Genomic DNA, 17,364 nt, shown 5'->3' on the forward strand with positions numbered 1-17,364 from the left:
GAGACCCTCACTCATAGAAGTGTCGAATCACAGGCCACCCAGTCGGGACGACTCACAAGTCAACAGCCAATGAACAGTTGGCATTTGCCCGAGTGTGTAGAGGATATTGGAGTCTATCCTGGAGGTCATTGAACCCGCGAATTTTACGGGTCTCTATTCATTATTTCATTTACTTGTTTTTTTTTAGTTGGATTTGATACAATATTATTTCACTAAAAATCAATTTATACCCCTTCCTATTTTCATTTCCACATTACGAAGTTTCACTTCTTTCGCGTGGAGGGACTCCACGCACTATTTTTTGTTACAAAAAAATTTTGCAGCACATTGCACGGATGCTGGACTCTATCTTCTCAACTTCTCAAGTTCAACAGCATACACAAGGACACACAAACACACGTGAAGAGAGTTTGTGTGATTAGTCGTTTCCGTACAAGCTTGCATCGGATCAATGGCGGCACAAATTCTGTGATGAGGGATATTAGAGAGAATCCACCAGAGCTTGCGTCGAGGTTCAACGCATACACTTTGGTCATTACTTTGACTGATTATGTTGCTGGTAAGTACGAACTCAAACACGAAGATGTTGTAAATACTTACTATCAATATCCAAAATCAGACATACGAGGAAGTGTAGCGGCTAAGCATTACTTATATTAACAACAGATGGAATTTGTCTTTCGAGCATGTATAAACTAGTTGGATTATTGGAGTTGAAAACAAACACTTTGCAGATACAAGGCGTGTAGCAGCAAGTCATTGAACATGCACATCAGTGATTTAGGGACAGGATGATTGAGCCATATTAACAAAAATCCGTCATTTATATGGACATGACTAAATACGTGCTTCCCATATTTTGTGGCCAAAATAGTAAAGAAATCGTGACATAGATTGTTCCTAATAAATAATTCAACACAAAAATAATCATATCAACTATACACTATGAAAAATAATTCTGTAATCTTTGGAAATGTTTTGTTATGAGAACACTTGTTAACAGGTAAATTTTATTTCTTGTTTCCTCAACATACATACACTAGACAGGAAAAAATCACGTCATAACTAGAGTAACCACTGAACATTTAATATATAGTCTGCAAATTCAACTAACGAAAAAAAAAACCTCATTTGACATTTTAATATTCCTATTTATACTTACGCCATCGTTACAAGAACACTTCCCGCTTGAAACCTTTAGTGCAGATTTGGCCACTGACTTACACAGTGTGTGTCAGACAAACACGAATGCAATCCAACAAGAGAAATCTCGTCTGGAATAGGTCACGAAGTCTCATGCGGAATATTTTAGATGATAGAAACGCAAAAAAAAAAGGGGGGGGGGTTGTCTGTAAAATCGGTTTACGGACGATAATTTTACGTGATAACGTCACAAGAAAACATTGACGAAAATTTGCATAATATTTTAATTTTCAAATATTATTTACAGTTTTTCTTGCAAATTTAATTTAAATTATTTGTTTAAATATAATCACGAACAATAAGTTAAAAAAGCCCGCCTTAACCTGTTTGATATCTATTATAGAAGATTTTCTCGTACGGTGGTTGGCCGGTTCTTGTACGCTCGGCTTCGGCTGAACGTGACGATGAGTCATGCTTTTTTCGCGCGTGCAGCCGGCGTTCATCAATTTATAAGACGTTATCACTTCAAAAAAAAAGAAAAGGTACTAAGGGGTAGTTTATTCTCGGGTTGTTGTAATGGACACACAGGTCTAGATGCTCAGAGAGTGCCCCTGGTGGCCTTGTAGATGAGGTCGAAGGCCACGGCGGGCTGGTCCGCCGGCACCATGTGACCGGCGTTCCTCACCAGCACCTCGGTGAGGCCGCCGGCCTTCTTGGTGTAGCCGTACACGTGGTTGCCCTTGCCCCACGTGTGCCGCTCCGCCTTGGCGTACTCCCCGGCCTCCTTGAACCTGAGGTGCCGGAACATGTTCTCCGCCATGGGGTAGGCGCACACCACGTCCAGCTGGCCGTTGTAGAAGACGACGCGGTACCCGGAGTCCAGGAGCTCCTCCACCCAGGGGGCCACCGACTGCATCGTGTCGTTCGCGAGGAAGGTCGCGCCGATGTCGTAGAAAGGCACGCTGCCGACGTGCAGCGCGGACCGGGTCGAGTTCTTCTCCAGGAAGTCGACGTAGCTTTCGGTGGTGTCGCCGCCGTCGTCCTCGTCCACGTCGTACAAGATGTTGTAGTAACTCAGCAAAGATTTCTCTACGAAGGTCATGACCGTTTTCGACCACATCTGCGCATGGAAAAAAAATTGTTTGTCTGTAAAGTCGGTTTACGGACGATAGTTTAACGTGACAACGTCATAACAAAACACTGATGAAATGATTGCATACTTTTATGAATAAAATTGAATCATTTTTATTGAATTATCACTATTTTGTATGGATACAAAGCAGGAGTGAAATGAAATTTACTATTTAATTGATAAATTTACTTTTATTTGCACTCATTAATTCAAATACGAAGAGATTATTTTAACTATAACTTTTATACGTGTTTGCTATTTAACTTCTTCCAATCTGTGTTATTCTGTTAAGGATAGGACGATGATAGGAAAAGTAGGAAACGAATGGGAGTGTTTCAAGTTTAATGTGCCTCGAAAAAGTCAAATCGATGGTAGTTCCAATCGAGTGGAAGAGAGATAGATGCGCCGCAAGCGTAGAATGAGCGTAACGGGACACAGCGTAACGGGACACTTTTTTGTCCGTGCAGCCGGCGTTCATCGATTTATTACACGTTGTCACGTCAAAAAAAACATTTGTTTCATTAATATCTCGCACGTGCTTATAAGTTAATACCAAAGAGTTTATTTCAGTTTACCATAACATACATGTAGGCAATATCATATTTTATATGATTTTCATTTGTTGATAATAATAATCATTGCAATATTATAAAATAAATCTAATAAACTTTTTACATGGCCTTAGTATTTATTTCCCACTATAATTCATGCAATATTTATTTATAAGCCTTTTTTTTATGTTTCTATAAATGAAGTTAATTTTCTTGCGCAATGAATTCAGTCAGTAATTTGGTCGTTTAGTTTTACTACAGGTTATGGAGATGGACTGAAACAATTTATCGGGAATTTGCAAGAATCAAACATAAAAAGTTACCAGATTCGTAATGGAAATTTTTGAAGTTACCTTGTGTTGAAGCCACGTCTTTGCATTGGTAATTCTCTAACCAGGTTGGAAGTTAGGCACTGAGAGATTTATTATTGTTCTTGTCTAGCCTCTGCATCATAACACAGCAGCATGAGCTCAGTCACAGTTTGTGAGCCCTTTAACATGCATTATAGTGTCATAAGGACATGACCCACTGTAAAATCGACGTCCATGACTATGTTTAACCACAAATATTGAGAGGTAACATTAAACTAAATATGTATGGCTTCCAATTTCCTCTCCCAAACAAAGTTGAACTGTTTAAAATCACATCACACTATCAAAGTTTACTGTTCGGCTGAGATTGCTCTAACTTTTCAATAGTAACCTAATTTTAATATTAGATTAAATAATCTCAGTGCTGGACGGAAAATTGGAACAGATATATCATTACCTTTTTCCAGATAAAATACCTATCATATGATAATCACAATCAAGCTATTTTACCTATACGTATAGTTTATTTAATATATCATATGTTTTTGCAAATTTTAAGATGTGTTTTGACGGAAATATCTACTTATTTCCGTTTTCACTGGGCACTATTCTGGTTTACTGACTCCGTCAAAGATCCAACCCATTTCATAGTGACTCAAGTCATCCAACCTGTCATAGCTGCTCTAGTTATTATTTCTATGTTTTCATAACCTTCAAACTTTATTCGACCAACTTCATTGGCAGGTGTGGGAACTGAAAATGTTGATAGTTAGATGGGGCCTTTAGGATGATTGTAGAACGGAATCGTCGCGTTTCAAACACCATGCTTGTAAAGCTGGGTTTATTTTCGAAGCTGTTACCAAGGTTGTTCGGTGCCATGGCTGCCGTTGTGGTCAAGGACAAATATATACTTACCGACTAAAGACACATTTTTATTTTTTAAATTAAACAACACGCGTCGTCGATGATGAGAGTTATATTTACGGTCATGTTCTACAACACAATTCAGGCCTACGCCTATAGTTGTAAATTCGCCCAGCATTTGCCAGTGTCTTTAAGAGTCAGCTTAAAGATAGGGAAAAAAAAACGTACAGTTATTATTTTGGTATGTCAAGCAGATAGAAGTTGTGTTAGTTGGCAAGCCAAACGACAACTTTGTGAGGTTCATGCAAGACGAAGAGTATAAATTAATTAGACCGCACTGCCTGAATGTGTCCCAGAAGTGCATAACGTTTAAATTTTAATTAACTTGAAATACATTTACCTTCGCGGCATTCTTGAAGTCCTTGTCGCGTATGTATTGACGTGCTTCATCTTCCAATGTCCTCATGCTTTTCCACGTGGTGTTGTCCACCAGACCCACCTGGTACACGTAGTCGCTGTAGTCTAACTGGTGCACTGGGTCGACGAGACCGTCTCCTATGATCAGGCCTGCCAACACAGTGGTGTGGAATCTCAGACGACGATTGTGACGAGTCCTCGTCGTTCGCCCGAACGGGTTTCCTCAGCTGGCGACGTGGTGAAGGCCCTCAGGGCGTAGTGATTCTGCTAGGGGACGCACCACAACGCCGAAATACCACAACGCCGAACGTAAAATAACGCCGAAAACCATAACGCCGAATGCCAATTTGACTACAACGCCGACAGCTAGAAAACTGCTGTGTACCACAACGCCGAAATACATTAGCGCCGAAAAATGTCAATGCAGGACCGCCACAAAAGTTAGGTTAGGTAAGGTTAGGCTAGGTTAGGCTAGCCTAGGTTTGGTTAGGTTGTGGTATTTCGGCGTTAAGATACATTTAAGAAACACACACAAATTCATTCAGTTGTTTTTCATTTTGCTCCTGTGGGCCCCCCCTCCCCGCCGCAACATTTTTCGGCGTTACTGTATTTCGGCATTGTGGTACACAGCAGTTTTCTAGCTGTCGGCGTTGCGGTCAATTTGGCATTCGGCGTTATGGTATTTGGCGTTATTGTACGTTCGGCGTTGTGGTAATGACCCATTCTGCAACAATTCCCAACTACACCTTAACACCATCAGTAGGTTACAATGGTAGGTTTGTAATGGACGATTGACCGAAATAAATTATCAACTTTAATAAATCTTGAAAATTTCAATTACAAGTTTACACGTAAGTAAATAATTATTTTGTAATTATTTGGTAAAAACAAAAAATATATATTCCTTTAAAGTCTTTATTGAAGTAAGAGTTATGTTTTTTTATTATTTTATTAAAATGGATTGTGTTTAAATTTTGATATATTTGCACAATATCTGTGATAAGTAAACAAAATACTTTTTGCAAGAATATGGTGTTTTGTTTTTCGTATCAAATAGTGAAGAAAGTTCCGTAAACGAATAACAGTTCAGATATTTTTTTTTGCTATTACCTTTTTTTTTACCTTTTATACTTTGGTGATAAGGCGTAAATGAGCCATTTAATAGCAAGTTTTTCTAAAATATTCATCGTAGTTAAGAAATAATTTCTGCCGGAACTTTAGAAACGAATATTATTTTTAATGATCTATAGGTGTTAAACTTTTGGTGGAACCTGTATGCTTCACCATTACCTTCTGCAGTTTACAGGGTAAAGACTACATCACTCCTAGTCCTAAATATGGAAAGTGAGTTTTACTGCAAGTGAAAAATCCCTGACCCCACCCGGGATTTGATTCCGATACAAGTGAAAGACTTGTGTTGCCTTAGAATACAACTTTTATTTTTTAACAATGAAAGGAATGGTTGTTTAAGAAAGAAATACTTTTACGGGCTGTTTGGAAATTCAACGGAAATATTTCGGTGGTTTATTCTGTATTGAAAATGAGGTACAAAATATACAAGCATCATACTCTCTCAAAAGGTACTACAGATGATGATATTTGCCCTTGACCATTGGGTTTAGAAATTCAAATTCGTTCATGATAACGAAACCTATTACATATTTACCTACGATTCCGAAATGAATGCCAAGAGCTATTACAAATTTTTTAATAGGTTAATGAACACCATAAGACCAAAAAATTGCACGAAATTTCTAGTTTTCCAATACATTCAGTTATCACTCACAAATACATGACGTTTTTAAGATGATTACATATTTTATACCTCATTTTCCGTAAGGAATTACCTAACGAAGTTTGTTGGGCGAATTTCCGAGCCTGTATATAAAAGGCCAAGGTTAAAGTTTAATAAACTTTCTAAATTACACTACAAAACTGGTTAGACTGAGGTCTTCAGTTATTAGGAGGATATTTTACAAAATCATTAATTTAAAGCTATCAAAAATTTAAAATCTCTTTAAATTGAAGGGTTCGTATCAAAAACTACCCATGACCAAAAATTTATTTTTTAGGAAAATAAATAATAAAATAACCATTGCCACTCCCTCAAAATCATAGATATTGGATTCATATATTTTTTTTAATCTCTGCTTCTTCTATTATCACATTCCGCCATGTTTTAATGCATCCTTTGCTCACACATCATTAGCTCAAAGTTTTGTACTGGTGAATAATTGTTTATTTTGCCTGGAAACCAAATTTCCTGCAAACATTCAGATAAAGTAAAATACAAAGCTATCGATGCTAGTTATTTCTTAAATATTATTTAATTGAAATGAAAAAAAATATAAAATATGTCAAATGCCAAACCATAAGGAGGTAAACAGATATAATAAATAACAAACAGGAGCACCAACTTCACAGTAAAAATGACCTTTGCCGTGACAAAGGTTGTTTTTGTAAAAATGTTTTTCGTAAATATCTATAGACTAGGGTTTATATTGCTAGAACCAACTGCACCAAGTAGTGAAAGTTTGAGATGAACCCCAGAATACGTTTTAAACGTGAAATTAATTTTTAAAAAATGACGGGTTATTTTTTATGTGAACCTTTAATTGTATTATATTACGTATTTGAAAGCTAAATATTTTGTTTCAGCTTTATTGATTTATTTACTCCACAACACTCCAAGGAAATAATTATTAAGAGTAGGCCTACAATTTCCAAATGTTCCTACATAGTTACCTTTCAGGTTAATCTTCAAACTGGCGTTTGGATTATTCTTATGGATTGTATGGCCCAGAGCCGGAACAAACTTTCCTGAAAGAAAAAAAAACAACAGATATTCATGATCGAAAAAAATCCAGTATAACATTTTTCTAAAGCATACATATTATGCGTTTTTTTAGTGTGTCATATTTCAAATTTTTCTCCAATTTAATAACTGTAGAATGGTGTTTAGAGTTTTACAGATAGTTTGTTTCTGTACTATTTTTTAAAGGTTTTAAAAATACGGCATTGGATAAAATTTCTTGCCTGATGTAAATAAATTGGGATTCGAATAAAGATTTTTGATTAAAATAAAGTAATAATGTTACTTATAGGCGAGATTTCAATGATAGAAGAACTGTGAGGTAGGGTGAGTGTAATGTCTGACAAAAAATTAAATCTATAACTCTGCAGTTAACGCATAACTTTGAGTATTACAAAATTCCTGTATGATTAGTCTTACTTCTATACATCTTGAATGTAGAAAACCCAGCAAAAATATAAAATACTAACTTTTGTTACGTCAGTTCTAATAATACAGTCCAGGAAATAACAACAATTACTACAATACTTCCTAAGCAACAACGACACTTAAATAAGTATATAATGAGTTTTTATCATGAAGTTGTATGGAGTCAGAATCTACATATTTATTCTTATCTGAAACTAGCTATGGTACCCAAATTCAGATAAAATTATTTTTAAAATTGAAGTTTTTATTTAAGTAATCACTGTAAAATTGATGTTTGAATAATTTAAAGCGATAATTAATTGCCTCATTCCCTGCTTTCCAATTTAAATTTATTTTGTTATAGGCGATATGATAGCCAAAATAAGTACCTACGGAAATGTTTTATAACGATCAGGAAATTGCGTGTACTTGGATTGTATATTTGCAACAAATATGTATGTAAGGTATATGAGATAGCCTATTTCGAACCATTTGTGCATTACGTGTCAGCTCTCGAGGCAGGGTTGCCGTGACACGGTTATTACGCTATACTGTATCTATAACGTTTACTTAGAGAAGCTCCCAGAAACCAATCAATTTATTGTGATTACTTTGGGTTTACTTACAAGTACTATCACTTATGGAACCATAGTTTCTTTGTAGTATCAATAAAAAAAATAATAGGCTACAAAAAACACGTGGAATAATCTAGCATTATGAAATTGAAAGAATATTTGAAATATGCCCAAAAGAGTTCGAGTTTACTTATTACAAATAAACACTCTTTTGATAATATTTTTTTTTTGATTATCAGAGAAATTGAATCCCTATTATTTTATGAATATATTAATAACTAAAAGAAAACTAATTTAATGCAACTGAAATACATAAAATTTTAGTATTAATGCAAGTTTGTGAAACGCATTAACGGATTATTAGCTTCCTTGATTTATTCATTAATTTAATTTCTTACCCATGTTTATTTTAAGAGCCTGTGCAGTAACTAAATAAATATATATTTTATAAAACTACTAATTTAATAAATTTTTATGATAAATAAAAGAACAGTGCTGTTAAAGGACAAACTTAAGCCTCGTATAATTTTACTTTTTTTAATCTTTAAACTAAGTATTATATGCTGGCCGGTCCGAGATCTGGATTCGGAGTGTGGAGATGGAGACACTGTCCACCATCTTGGATTATGACGTCACAGCGGCCATATTGGATGAACTTGACCCTTGACCTTTAAATTCAAACTCTGCCCAAAATTTGCCAAAATCAGCCAAAAATTTCCAGATTTCAGGGGGGAAAAAATCCGCCAAACAATTTTTAAAAAATCAGAAAAATTACAACTTCCCCATTTTTAAGGGGGTAAAAAACTGCAAAAAAATTCAACAATTTGGAATTTGAGAAACCTCAAACAACTTTTGCCTTAGAAAATACTAAATGTCCTCAAAGCGGCTTATTCCCCACGGGCAAGCCACTTCAACCCAACGAGTTCATAACATTAACAATTAGGATGTATTGGCCACCATTTTAAATTATGACATCATCGTTGAAATTGTAGTTTCGGCCGCCATCTTGAAATTCCGTATTTTATATGCTAGAAAATCGGGAAAAAATTTAAAATTAAGGAAAAAATTCCTTAAGAAAATTTTAATCAAAAGAACTTCCGCCATTTGCAAATCAACCGCCATATTTAAAATCCGTAATAATACTCCAAAACATTGGTAAAAGTTCAATTTAATAAAGAATTTAATGAGTAAAATTTTAACTAAAAAACGCAGATTTTTTGCGGATTTTTCCACTAAAAATGGAAATGTGTGTTTTGGCGAATTTTGGGCAAAATTGGAGGAATTTAGGAAAATTTAAGCAAATTTTGAAAGTCAAGGTCATCCAACATGGCCGCCGTCATGTCCGATTCCAAGATGGTGGGCAATATCTCCGTCTCCACACTCCAACTATAGGGTTGGACCCGGCCAAAATATATTACTAATCTTGATGTATAAATATAAAATATAAATATAATAATTAAATATATATATGTAAATATGGATATAACTAGGGGAAACTGTAAGTAATGCAGCAGTGTCATAACGTTGCTATATAGTAAGGGTATACATGATAAATTTTCATTCCATTCTAAAAAAAAATATGTAGACAAATTATAATACTAGTATTGTTTGAAACTAAAACAATCATGTTTGCATTAAACATTTTTAATTTTTTTTGTAAGAATTAAAAATGTACTCACCCGCATACGACTCCCCAGAAATGAAGAAATCGTTGCTTTGCAGGTTAGGGAACAATGTGAAGAACTGCACCATTGCAGAGTATAGATCTTTTCCTATTTGAGTTTCTTCAGTTGGATAGTTATCACTTGTGGTGTAACTAAAGCCTGCAATGTAAATATGATAATGGTAAATCAAAATCAAAACAAAAAAGTAAAAAAAAAATATGGGTTTACTTCCTTGCAGGCATGTAAATATTTTTATGTGATTTTGAGAATGCTATATTAATGTCACTGAAAAATTATCTGTGTTTAACAAATATTATTACATTCATGATCCATTAGTTACGAACAACTGGGTTCTTTTGTTGGTCTGTTTGACTTCGTGGTGCACTTAAATGAATTTGGATTTAGCCATTAAATTTTAGATTCTAAACCCCAATTAAATGGAATTATTTTGTTTCACAGCAGTTATATAAAGGTAAAATATTCAGCTGCAGGTTCATTAAAAAACGTTTCAAAACAAATACTTACAACTTCTGACATAAAGTGACTTCTAGGTTGGCGCGAAACAACTGTTTTTTTTTTGTAAGTATTGGAGCAAGTATTAAACGTATGAATAATGTTTTGTTTAGTAAACATTCACGACAGCCTCAAAACTTGTCCATGTCATAAAAACGATTTCATTGAAATAATTTGAGGTAAGAACAGGTCAACAAATGTATGGAAGATATTTTTTTTTCCATTAATTATTATTGTGAGCCTACAGCCGAACTTGCCGGCCGAATTACTGGTCTTGTATCCGTAAATCAAATTGCAACATTTGCAGTGTCACAAGACCCAAAATGGGAGAACTAGTAAAAATAACAAACAGGTTGCGTACCTGCTCCCACAGGATTGTCGATGAACAGAAGCGAGTGGTTCTTGTGCCACGAGTATGGGTTTCTTATGAGAGTGGAAGAGTCTTCGGCCACGGAAAATGGACCCAGCTCCTCAAACAGCCCGAAGAGAGAAGTGGAGCCAGGACCTCCTTGCAGCCACAGAACTACCGGAGCATTCTTGTAGTCGTGCTGAGGAGGCAAAATAAGTAACTTTATTAGGTTTGTATTTCTAGCCCACGACACAATTTCGCCTTTCCCGGCGCAACATTTTGCATATTTGTTTTTGAATTTTAATTTATGTATGTTTAGCAACTAGACACAATTTTCCACAGTGTTTCCAAGATTTTGCATTAAATTTTATAGTGCTGAGAACACTCAAATTATAATCAATTATTATCTCGTATCGTTATGAGCCAAGCACACTTGAATTAATGGGGGTTAGGCCTCCCCATATTGTATTTCCCCCATCGTTTTGCTAAAATTATAACTTTCAACTATTTATCCAAATTTTTGGCATGTGAAGGCATAAATCATATTCCCAGACATTCCACACCTTGTTGCAACCACATATTTACCAACAGGCTCTAGCCTGTAAGAGAGGAAATAACTTAGTATTTCACGTGGACGACTACGGCCATGTTGACTACAAGTGTTGTAGTCAAAACTAAGTCCTATGTCCATGTCAAACCAAAAAATTAGCACGGAATATTCATTGCAAGCGTTGTAAAAGTATTTTAAACTGCAAGATGGAGAGGCTTAATCCCTCTTAAAACAACAATTTAACTGAAATATTTGCATTAAGTTCCAAGAGAAAAAATAATTTCCATTCATGGTATCAACCGAGGGTTGTTTCAAGTGAGAAGCACTTTTAATGAATGTCCAGTTGCAAATTCAGAGTTCAAGCGTGTTCTCGTTCCATAATCTTATTTGATTTAATACAATTACTTGGCCATGCGCCATTGCAGTTTTGCATTGTTTGTCATGGAACAAAATTGAAATAACGCAATTTAAGCAATTAAAAATGCAAACGTAAACCCACAGAGAAGAAGCTTAAAAACAGCTATGTCAAACAGATAGACACAACGATGAACCTAAACAGGTATTATGGGCAGCACAACGACGACAGAACAGACGAACACATTCAAACTTAAATATCAGACAGCACAAGAATTCCGTGGAAGAAATTTAGTCACAAAAATAAATAACAGCACAGATGAACACAGTGGGCTAACAACGACGAAACCGCTTCAAAAATAACAGTAAATTCAGTCAAACACAACGATAAAGACAAACCAATATTGTGGACAACATAACGATGATAACACCAACGAACACAGTAGGATTCATATGATAACACAGTTGCGACGTTTTGGGAACTGGCATCTGTTTCCGTCATTAGGCCCAAACAGACTGCATTAATTTTTTTTCTATGACAAACAGTGCAGAACTGCAATGAAAAAAAAAAGAATTTAATCAGAATCCCCCATTACATGAATCATTTAAAGAACGTATAAACTGATTTGATCGTGCTTCGACGTACGAGAACATTTTCTGTTGCACCGTTGCTTTTTGAGCACCGAACTAGGATCATTGGAAATTTGGTTTAAAAAATTTATGCATTGTAGCTAATTTTCCGGATTGATCTCCATTGACATGTTTAAAACAAACATGTTACTCAGTAAAAAGCTAAGGGGTAAATAAAAGAAATATTTTTAGTAAGCGAGTTTGTTATTTAACTAAAGGTTAACATAAAAACAGAGACCCATCGAAACAGTAGCTACTGATATGAACTTATTGGTTCTTTGAGAAGAGACCGGTATCTCGGCCGGTTGGAACTAGTTGAACGTTTGAATTATTGGTCTTGTTGACGGTTAAATAACAGGATGTAACATTCATTCTTTACCGTTCATGTTAGACCGATGATTTTTTTTTAAATTTTATATGAACTTTTTATGATAAAAATAAACACAAGTTTATTAAACTGCTGTTTATTAAAATAAATTAGAAAATTCAATATGATTTTATATATATTCGAGAAGTTTTGGTTTTCGTTTGAGCGAAGAAATATTTGTAAACAATCTAATTTTAAATGAATATTATAAGTAATAAGTAGAGACCTGTAAAATTCGCGATTACAAATCCCTAAAGGATAGACTCCATGATCCTCTAAGCACTCGTGCAAATTACATCTGCTGATTGGTCACAGACTCGTAACACCTGTTGACTGGAATGTACGTGATTCGCTAATTCTTCTGTTAAAAGATTTTTCATTGGCCCAGAGTCCTTCAGATAAACTGTGGCCCAATCACTGAAGCAAAATAATGTCAAAAGTATTTGGACTCCATCCTATCGCGAAATGAATCCGCGAATTTTTGCAGGTCTCTAGTAATAAGGTCTCAGTTATGATAGAATGTTAAATAAGAACTGGGAGTGATGTTACTAAGAGTACAAATTGGCTTATACCTCTGCCGGGAAGAACCAGAAGAACGTGTTGGAGCCGTTGGACTTGTCGACGGTGAAGAAGCCGGAGTAGCTGGGGATATCCTCTGGGAAGGCGCTGCCGTTCACTCTGGACAGCAACTGCGCCTCCTCGACCTTGCCGGCCTCCAGGTACTCGGTGAGGAGCAGCTGTCCCGTGGGCTCTCTGTGCACGGCGGGCCTGGGAGGTATCTGCTGGGCCGGGTCCCTCAGCAGGTAGCCGCGGGGAGGCCGCACGGCCAGCGCCGGCGCCAGCAGCAGCAGCAAGCACAGAGCCTCGGTTGCCATGGCAGCGGCGCGATACCACTGAGCGACAGCGTGATGGTAGGATCGCGGGTATTTGTAGGCGTCGGAAAAGACTTAAGTGCACTCTGCAATTTATTGTCTCGGCCGTTTTGAGGACCACATTTGCGTATCTCTCCTTTGTTAAACCGTGGGATAACAGGTCAAGTACATCACAACGTACATTTCTCTCGGTTCAGGGTTAATTATTGTATAGACAAAAGATAACTAAAATTTAAAATAATAATTTTTCTGCAATTTGTCTGTAAAATCGGTTTACGGACGATAATTTTACGTGATAACATCATAAGAAAAGATTGATGAAAAATTGTATTCTTTTTTAAATTTCAAATATTATTTACAGTTTTTGAAAATTTAATATAAATAATTTGGTTAAATATAATCACGAACAATTAGTTAAAAAGCCCGCCTTAACCTGTTTGATATTATAGAAGATTTTCTCGCACGGTGGTTGGCCTGTTCTTGCACACTCGGCTCAGGCGGAACGTGACAATTTTTCGTGCGTGCAGCCGGCGTACATCGATTTATAAGACGTTATCACGTCAAAAAAATTCTTAATGCAAAAAAAAATTAAAATAAAACAAAACCTAAGGAACTAATGGTGAAAAAAAAAATCGTTTTGGGTTATAATTCAAGTAGCTGACATACAAATGTATAGCACAAGTAAAAGTCAACATTTCTTTCCCCATAATTTTCTTATAAATAAACTACTATCTGATTTTGGTACAAAAATGATCGTTTTAGTAATAAATAAACATTATTTTTCTGTCGAGGAAGATATTTGGAAAATTTTAAAGCAGTGAGATGGAATTATTGAGAAATACAAATTGCAAGTAGCAAGTTGAAAACCCTCAACCCGCATTGGTTACATAAAAATTTCCAGCATAAAATGGTAAATTTGAGGGTCTAAACATAGTTTACATCATTGCAAGATAAGTAAATTTATCGGTCGTTACAAATCAAAGATAACAACACTCATTCCTACTGCGGGGAATCATTTCCCAATAAAAGTTTTATTTTTAAACAAAGAATCCATTTGCGCAATTCCACTCATTACTTTTAAGTACTCGTATGATTATCTTATCGCCAGAAAAAGGCGGTTGAGACAAGTTAACTATCTTTTTTCTAGATTGTAGTATCTCACCATGATGAAATAAACAAGTTTCAAATGTTTGTGCTGAACACTAATGTTTTAATTAAATCCAAACAAGTACTTAGGTACACACGTTAGAAGTTATACCTACTTGGCGTAATAAAAAACAAACTTTAAATTTGTATGAAAATAATTAATATAAATAAAATAATAAATTAGCCGGATTAGTACCTATATTATAAATACAGTTGGTAAAGTATAAATGCAATCAAATTAAAAAATTTCCATTAATAATCAGTTATCAGTATTAATATAAACATATTTAATAATTTAAAGTTTTAATTTAGTAAAATAATCAAGAAAAATTTTAATTGAACATAATTTATTAAGCAGAAATTTTATAGGTATTTAATTATAATTATTTATTAAATAATAATGTAATAATTTATAATGTATAATGCAAATAAATTACAATTTTTGAAACATTACCTCTCAAACACTCCCATGAAAACGGCCTGGAGACTACTAAACCTTCCACAGACACCCACTGCCAGCTACAATTGAAGCTTACAAGCAACCTGACATAGTTATACATGTGGGAACATAACCTCATTTAAGTACACTTAAGTACTAATACAATTTCTATCACTTATATTTACAACATATAAATGTGTATATTTATATGGACCAATATTTAATTTCAGACAAAAGCACACATACAATATTTATCTCTGTGTAGCATTAATTCAGCCTCACAATGTTTGTTGAATATTTTGCGCGCGCATCGTAAAAAAATTGCTTGTCTGTAAAGTCGTTTTACAAACGATAGTTTAACGTGGCAACGTCAAAAGAAAACATTGAAGAAATGATTGCATACTTTATGAATAAAATTGAATAATTTTTATTTTAATCATAAAAGAATAAATATTTGAAATTGTACTAGTAATCAGATTTTTTAAAATGCAAGAATAATTAACCTTTATTGCCGAAATTGTTGTTGTAATGAGCAATGAAAACCACATTAACTTTTCACTTCACTTTATAAAACAGTCGAGTGGAAGAGAGATAGATGCGGTGCAAGCGTACAATGAGCGTAACGGGACACAGCGTAACGGAACAATGTGTCTAACGGGACACTTTTCCGTGCGTGCAGCCGAAGTTCATCGATTTATTAGACGTTGTCACGTCAAAAACTCTCGTCGTTTCTTCACACCGCGCCAAAAGAAGTACAACTTGAACACTCATAGATCAGTTGAAAGGGAGAAGCTTGAACACTGAAGCCAGCACGTGCGACGAGCCGAGCTTCAAGCGGGCCTGAACTGCCGCAGCACCACCACGTAGGTGGCCGTGACGCTGACCAGGGGCAGCAGCACGCGGTTCGTGACGGCGAAGCAGCCGTGGACGGAGAAGTCCAGGCGCTGGACGTCTGTCTGCAGGAGGAACTGGCGCGCGAGCCGCGAGGCCTCCCGGTCGCGGACTGCCCTCACCGCCATCTTGGCCAGCTGCGCCCTGACGCGGTCCCTCTGGCCGGCGACCGCGTGGCAGCGGCGCACCATCAGCTGTATGCGGCAGCAGCTCGCGAGCACGTAGTACACGATCAGCGCCGCCAGAAGTCCAGGCATCTCGATCGCGCCGCCGCCGCCTCCTTGCGTCGCGGTCAGCTCCGTCAGGCGGTACGTGATGTTGATCACGTGGAAGAAAATGTTCATCAGCGCGTGCGTCTGGTAGTGGGAGTTGAACCTGCGAGCGATGTCGGACAGCCTGTCGTAGATCTCCATGTACTTCGGGATCAAGAAACTGAGGTTGAGTTCCCGCGCGTTGTTCACCGTGAACGACATTTCTTCCACCAAGTGGCGCAACCTTTGTTCCAGAAGATACTGCAAAGTTAACGGCTCCAACAGGACAGTCCATCTGAATACGTGGTACACGTAAGCAGAGATTGTGCCAAGAACGAGAATATGCCCGCTGTCTGCCGATGTGAAAAGGTAGCAACCGAATGGTATGAAAGATACGGAAAGAATGCAGGATACCTGCTTCAGCATATCGGCGAACATCTTCTCGTAAAGCGCACTCCTTCCGCGAACAAACCTCTCGTCGAACTCTTGGAAACTGACAAGAAGATCGTCGGCACGTCGCCAGCGGTGCGCCAGAGCCAGCAAGACAAAAGCGAACTGGTTGGAGTACCATGCAACCTTGCTCGAAATAGTTAGGATCGTGTCGTCGTATATGTCGGGGTGCGAGACGATCGGGAACGTGGTGATCTTGATCCACATCAAGCTGGTGAAAAATGCCAGAGAGTACAGGAACCAGGGCCGAGAGAGCTGGTACCTGTCGCGGAGATGTTCAGACACCGCTCTGACGGATGCCACGCCCATGACCTTGCTCAGGTAGCAGACTGGCCTAACCGCAGACTGCAGGGTGTCGACGGGGCTGAAGATCTTCATGCCGCACACCCGACAGCAACACGCGAGGAGGTGCCACCAGGAAGGAATAGCCACCAGCGGGAACCTATCGATCCACATCAAGTATTCACAAGGTTGCCATGTGACAGTTGTATCAACGTTTTGCTCTGCTTGTTTTCACGCTCGTCTTCAGTTTGATGTCGCGAGAATTATTGATATGTTGCGTACTTATATTCGTATATCTGCGGATGTGTTATGCCAAGCAGTTAAATAATATATTTTTTATTTTATTTTTGACGTTACGTCTAATAAATCGATGAACGCCAGCTGCACGCACGA

General features: G+C 36.9%; 1 protein-coding gene across 1 annotated transcript; it reads right to left on the reverse strand.

The window, feature by feature from the left end:
• Window positions 1-993: 993 nt before the first annotated feature.
• On the reverse strand, window positions 994-13,558 carry LOC134530229 (venom serine carboxypeptidase-like). The gene is made up of 6 exons (XM_063364906.1): window positions 13,213-13,558; window positions 10,752-10,938; window positions 9,893-10,036; window positions 7,164-7,238; window positions 4,402-4,568; window positions 994-2,263 (listed from the first exon to the last, which is right to left on the reverse strand). The coding sequence occupies exons 1-6, from the start codon at window positions 13,513-13,515 to the stop codon at window positions 1,742-1,744; spliced, it is 1,398 nt and encodes a 465-aa protein (XP_063220976.1). The 5' UTR covers window positions 13,516-13,558; the 3' UTR covers window positions 994-1,741.
• Between the last annotated feature and the right edge of the window lie 3,806 nt (window positions 13,559-17,364).

Source organism: Bacillus rossius, chromosome 3 (assembly GCF_032445375.1).
Source record: "Bacillus rossius redtenbacheri isolate Brsri chromosome 3, Brsri_v3, whole genome shotgun sequence".
Classification (NCBI taxonomy): Eukaryota; Metazoa; Arthropoda; class Insecta; order Phasmatodea; family Bacillidae; genus Bacillus; species Bacillus rossius.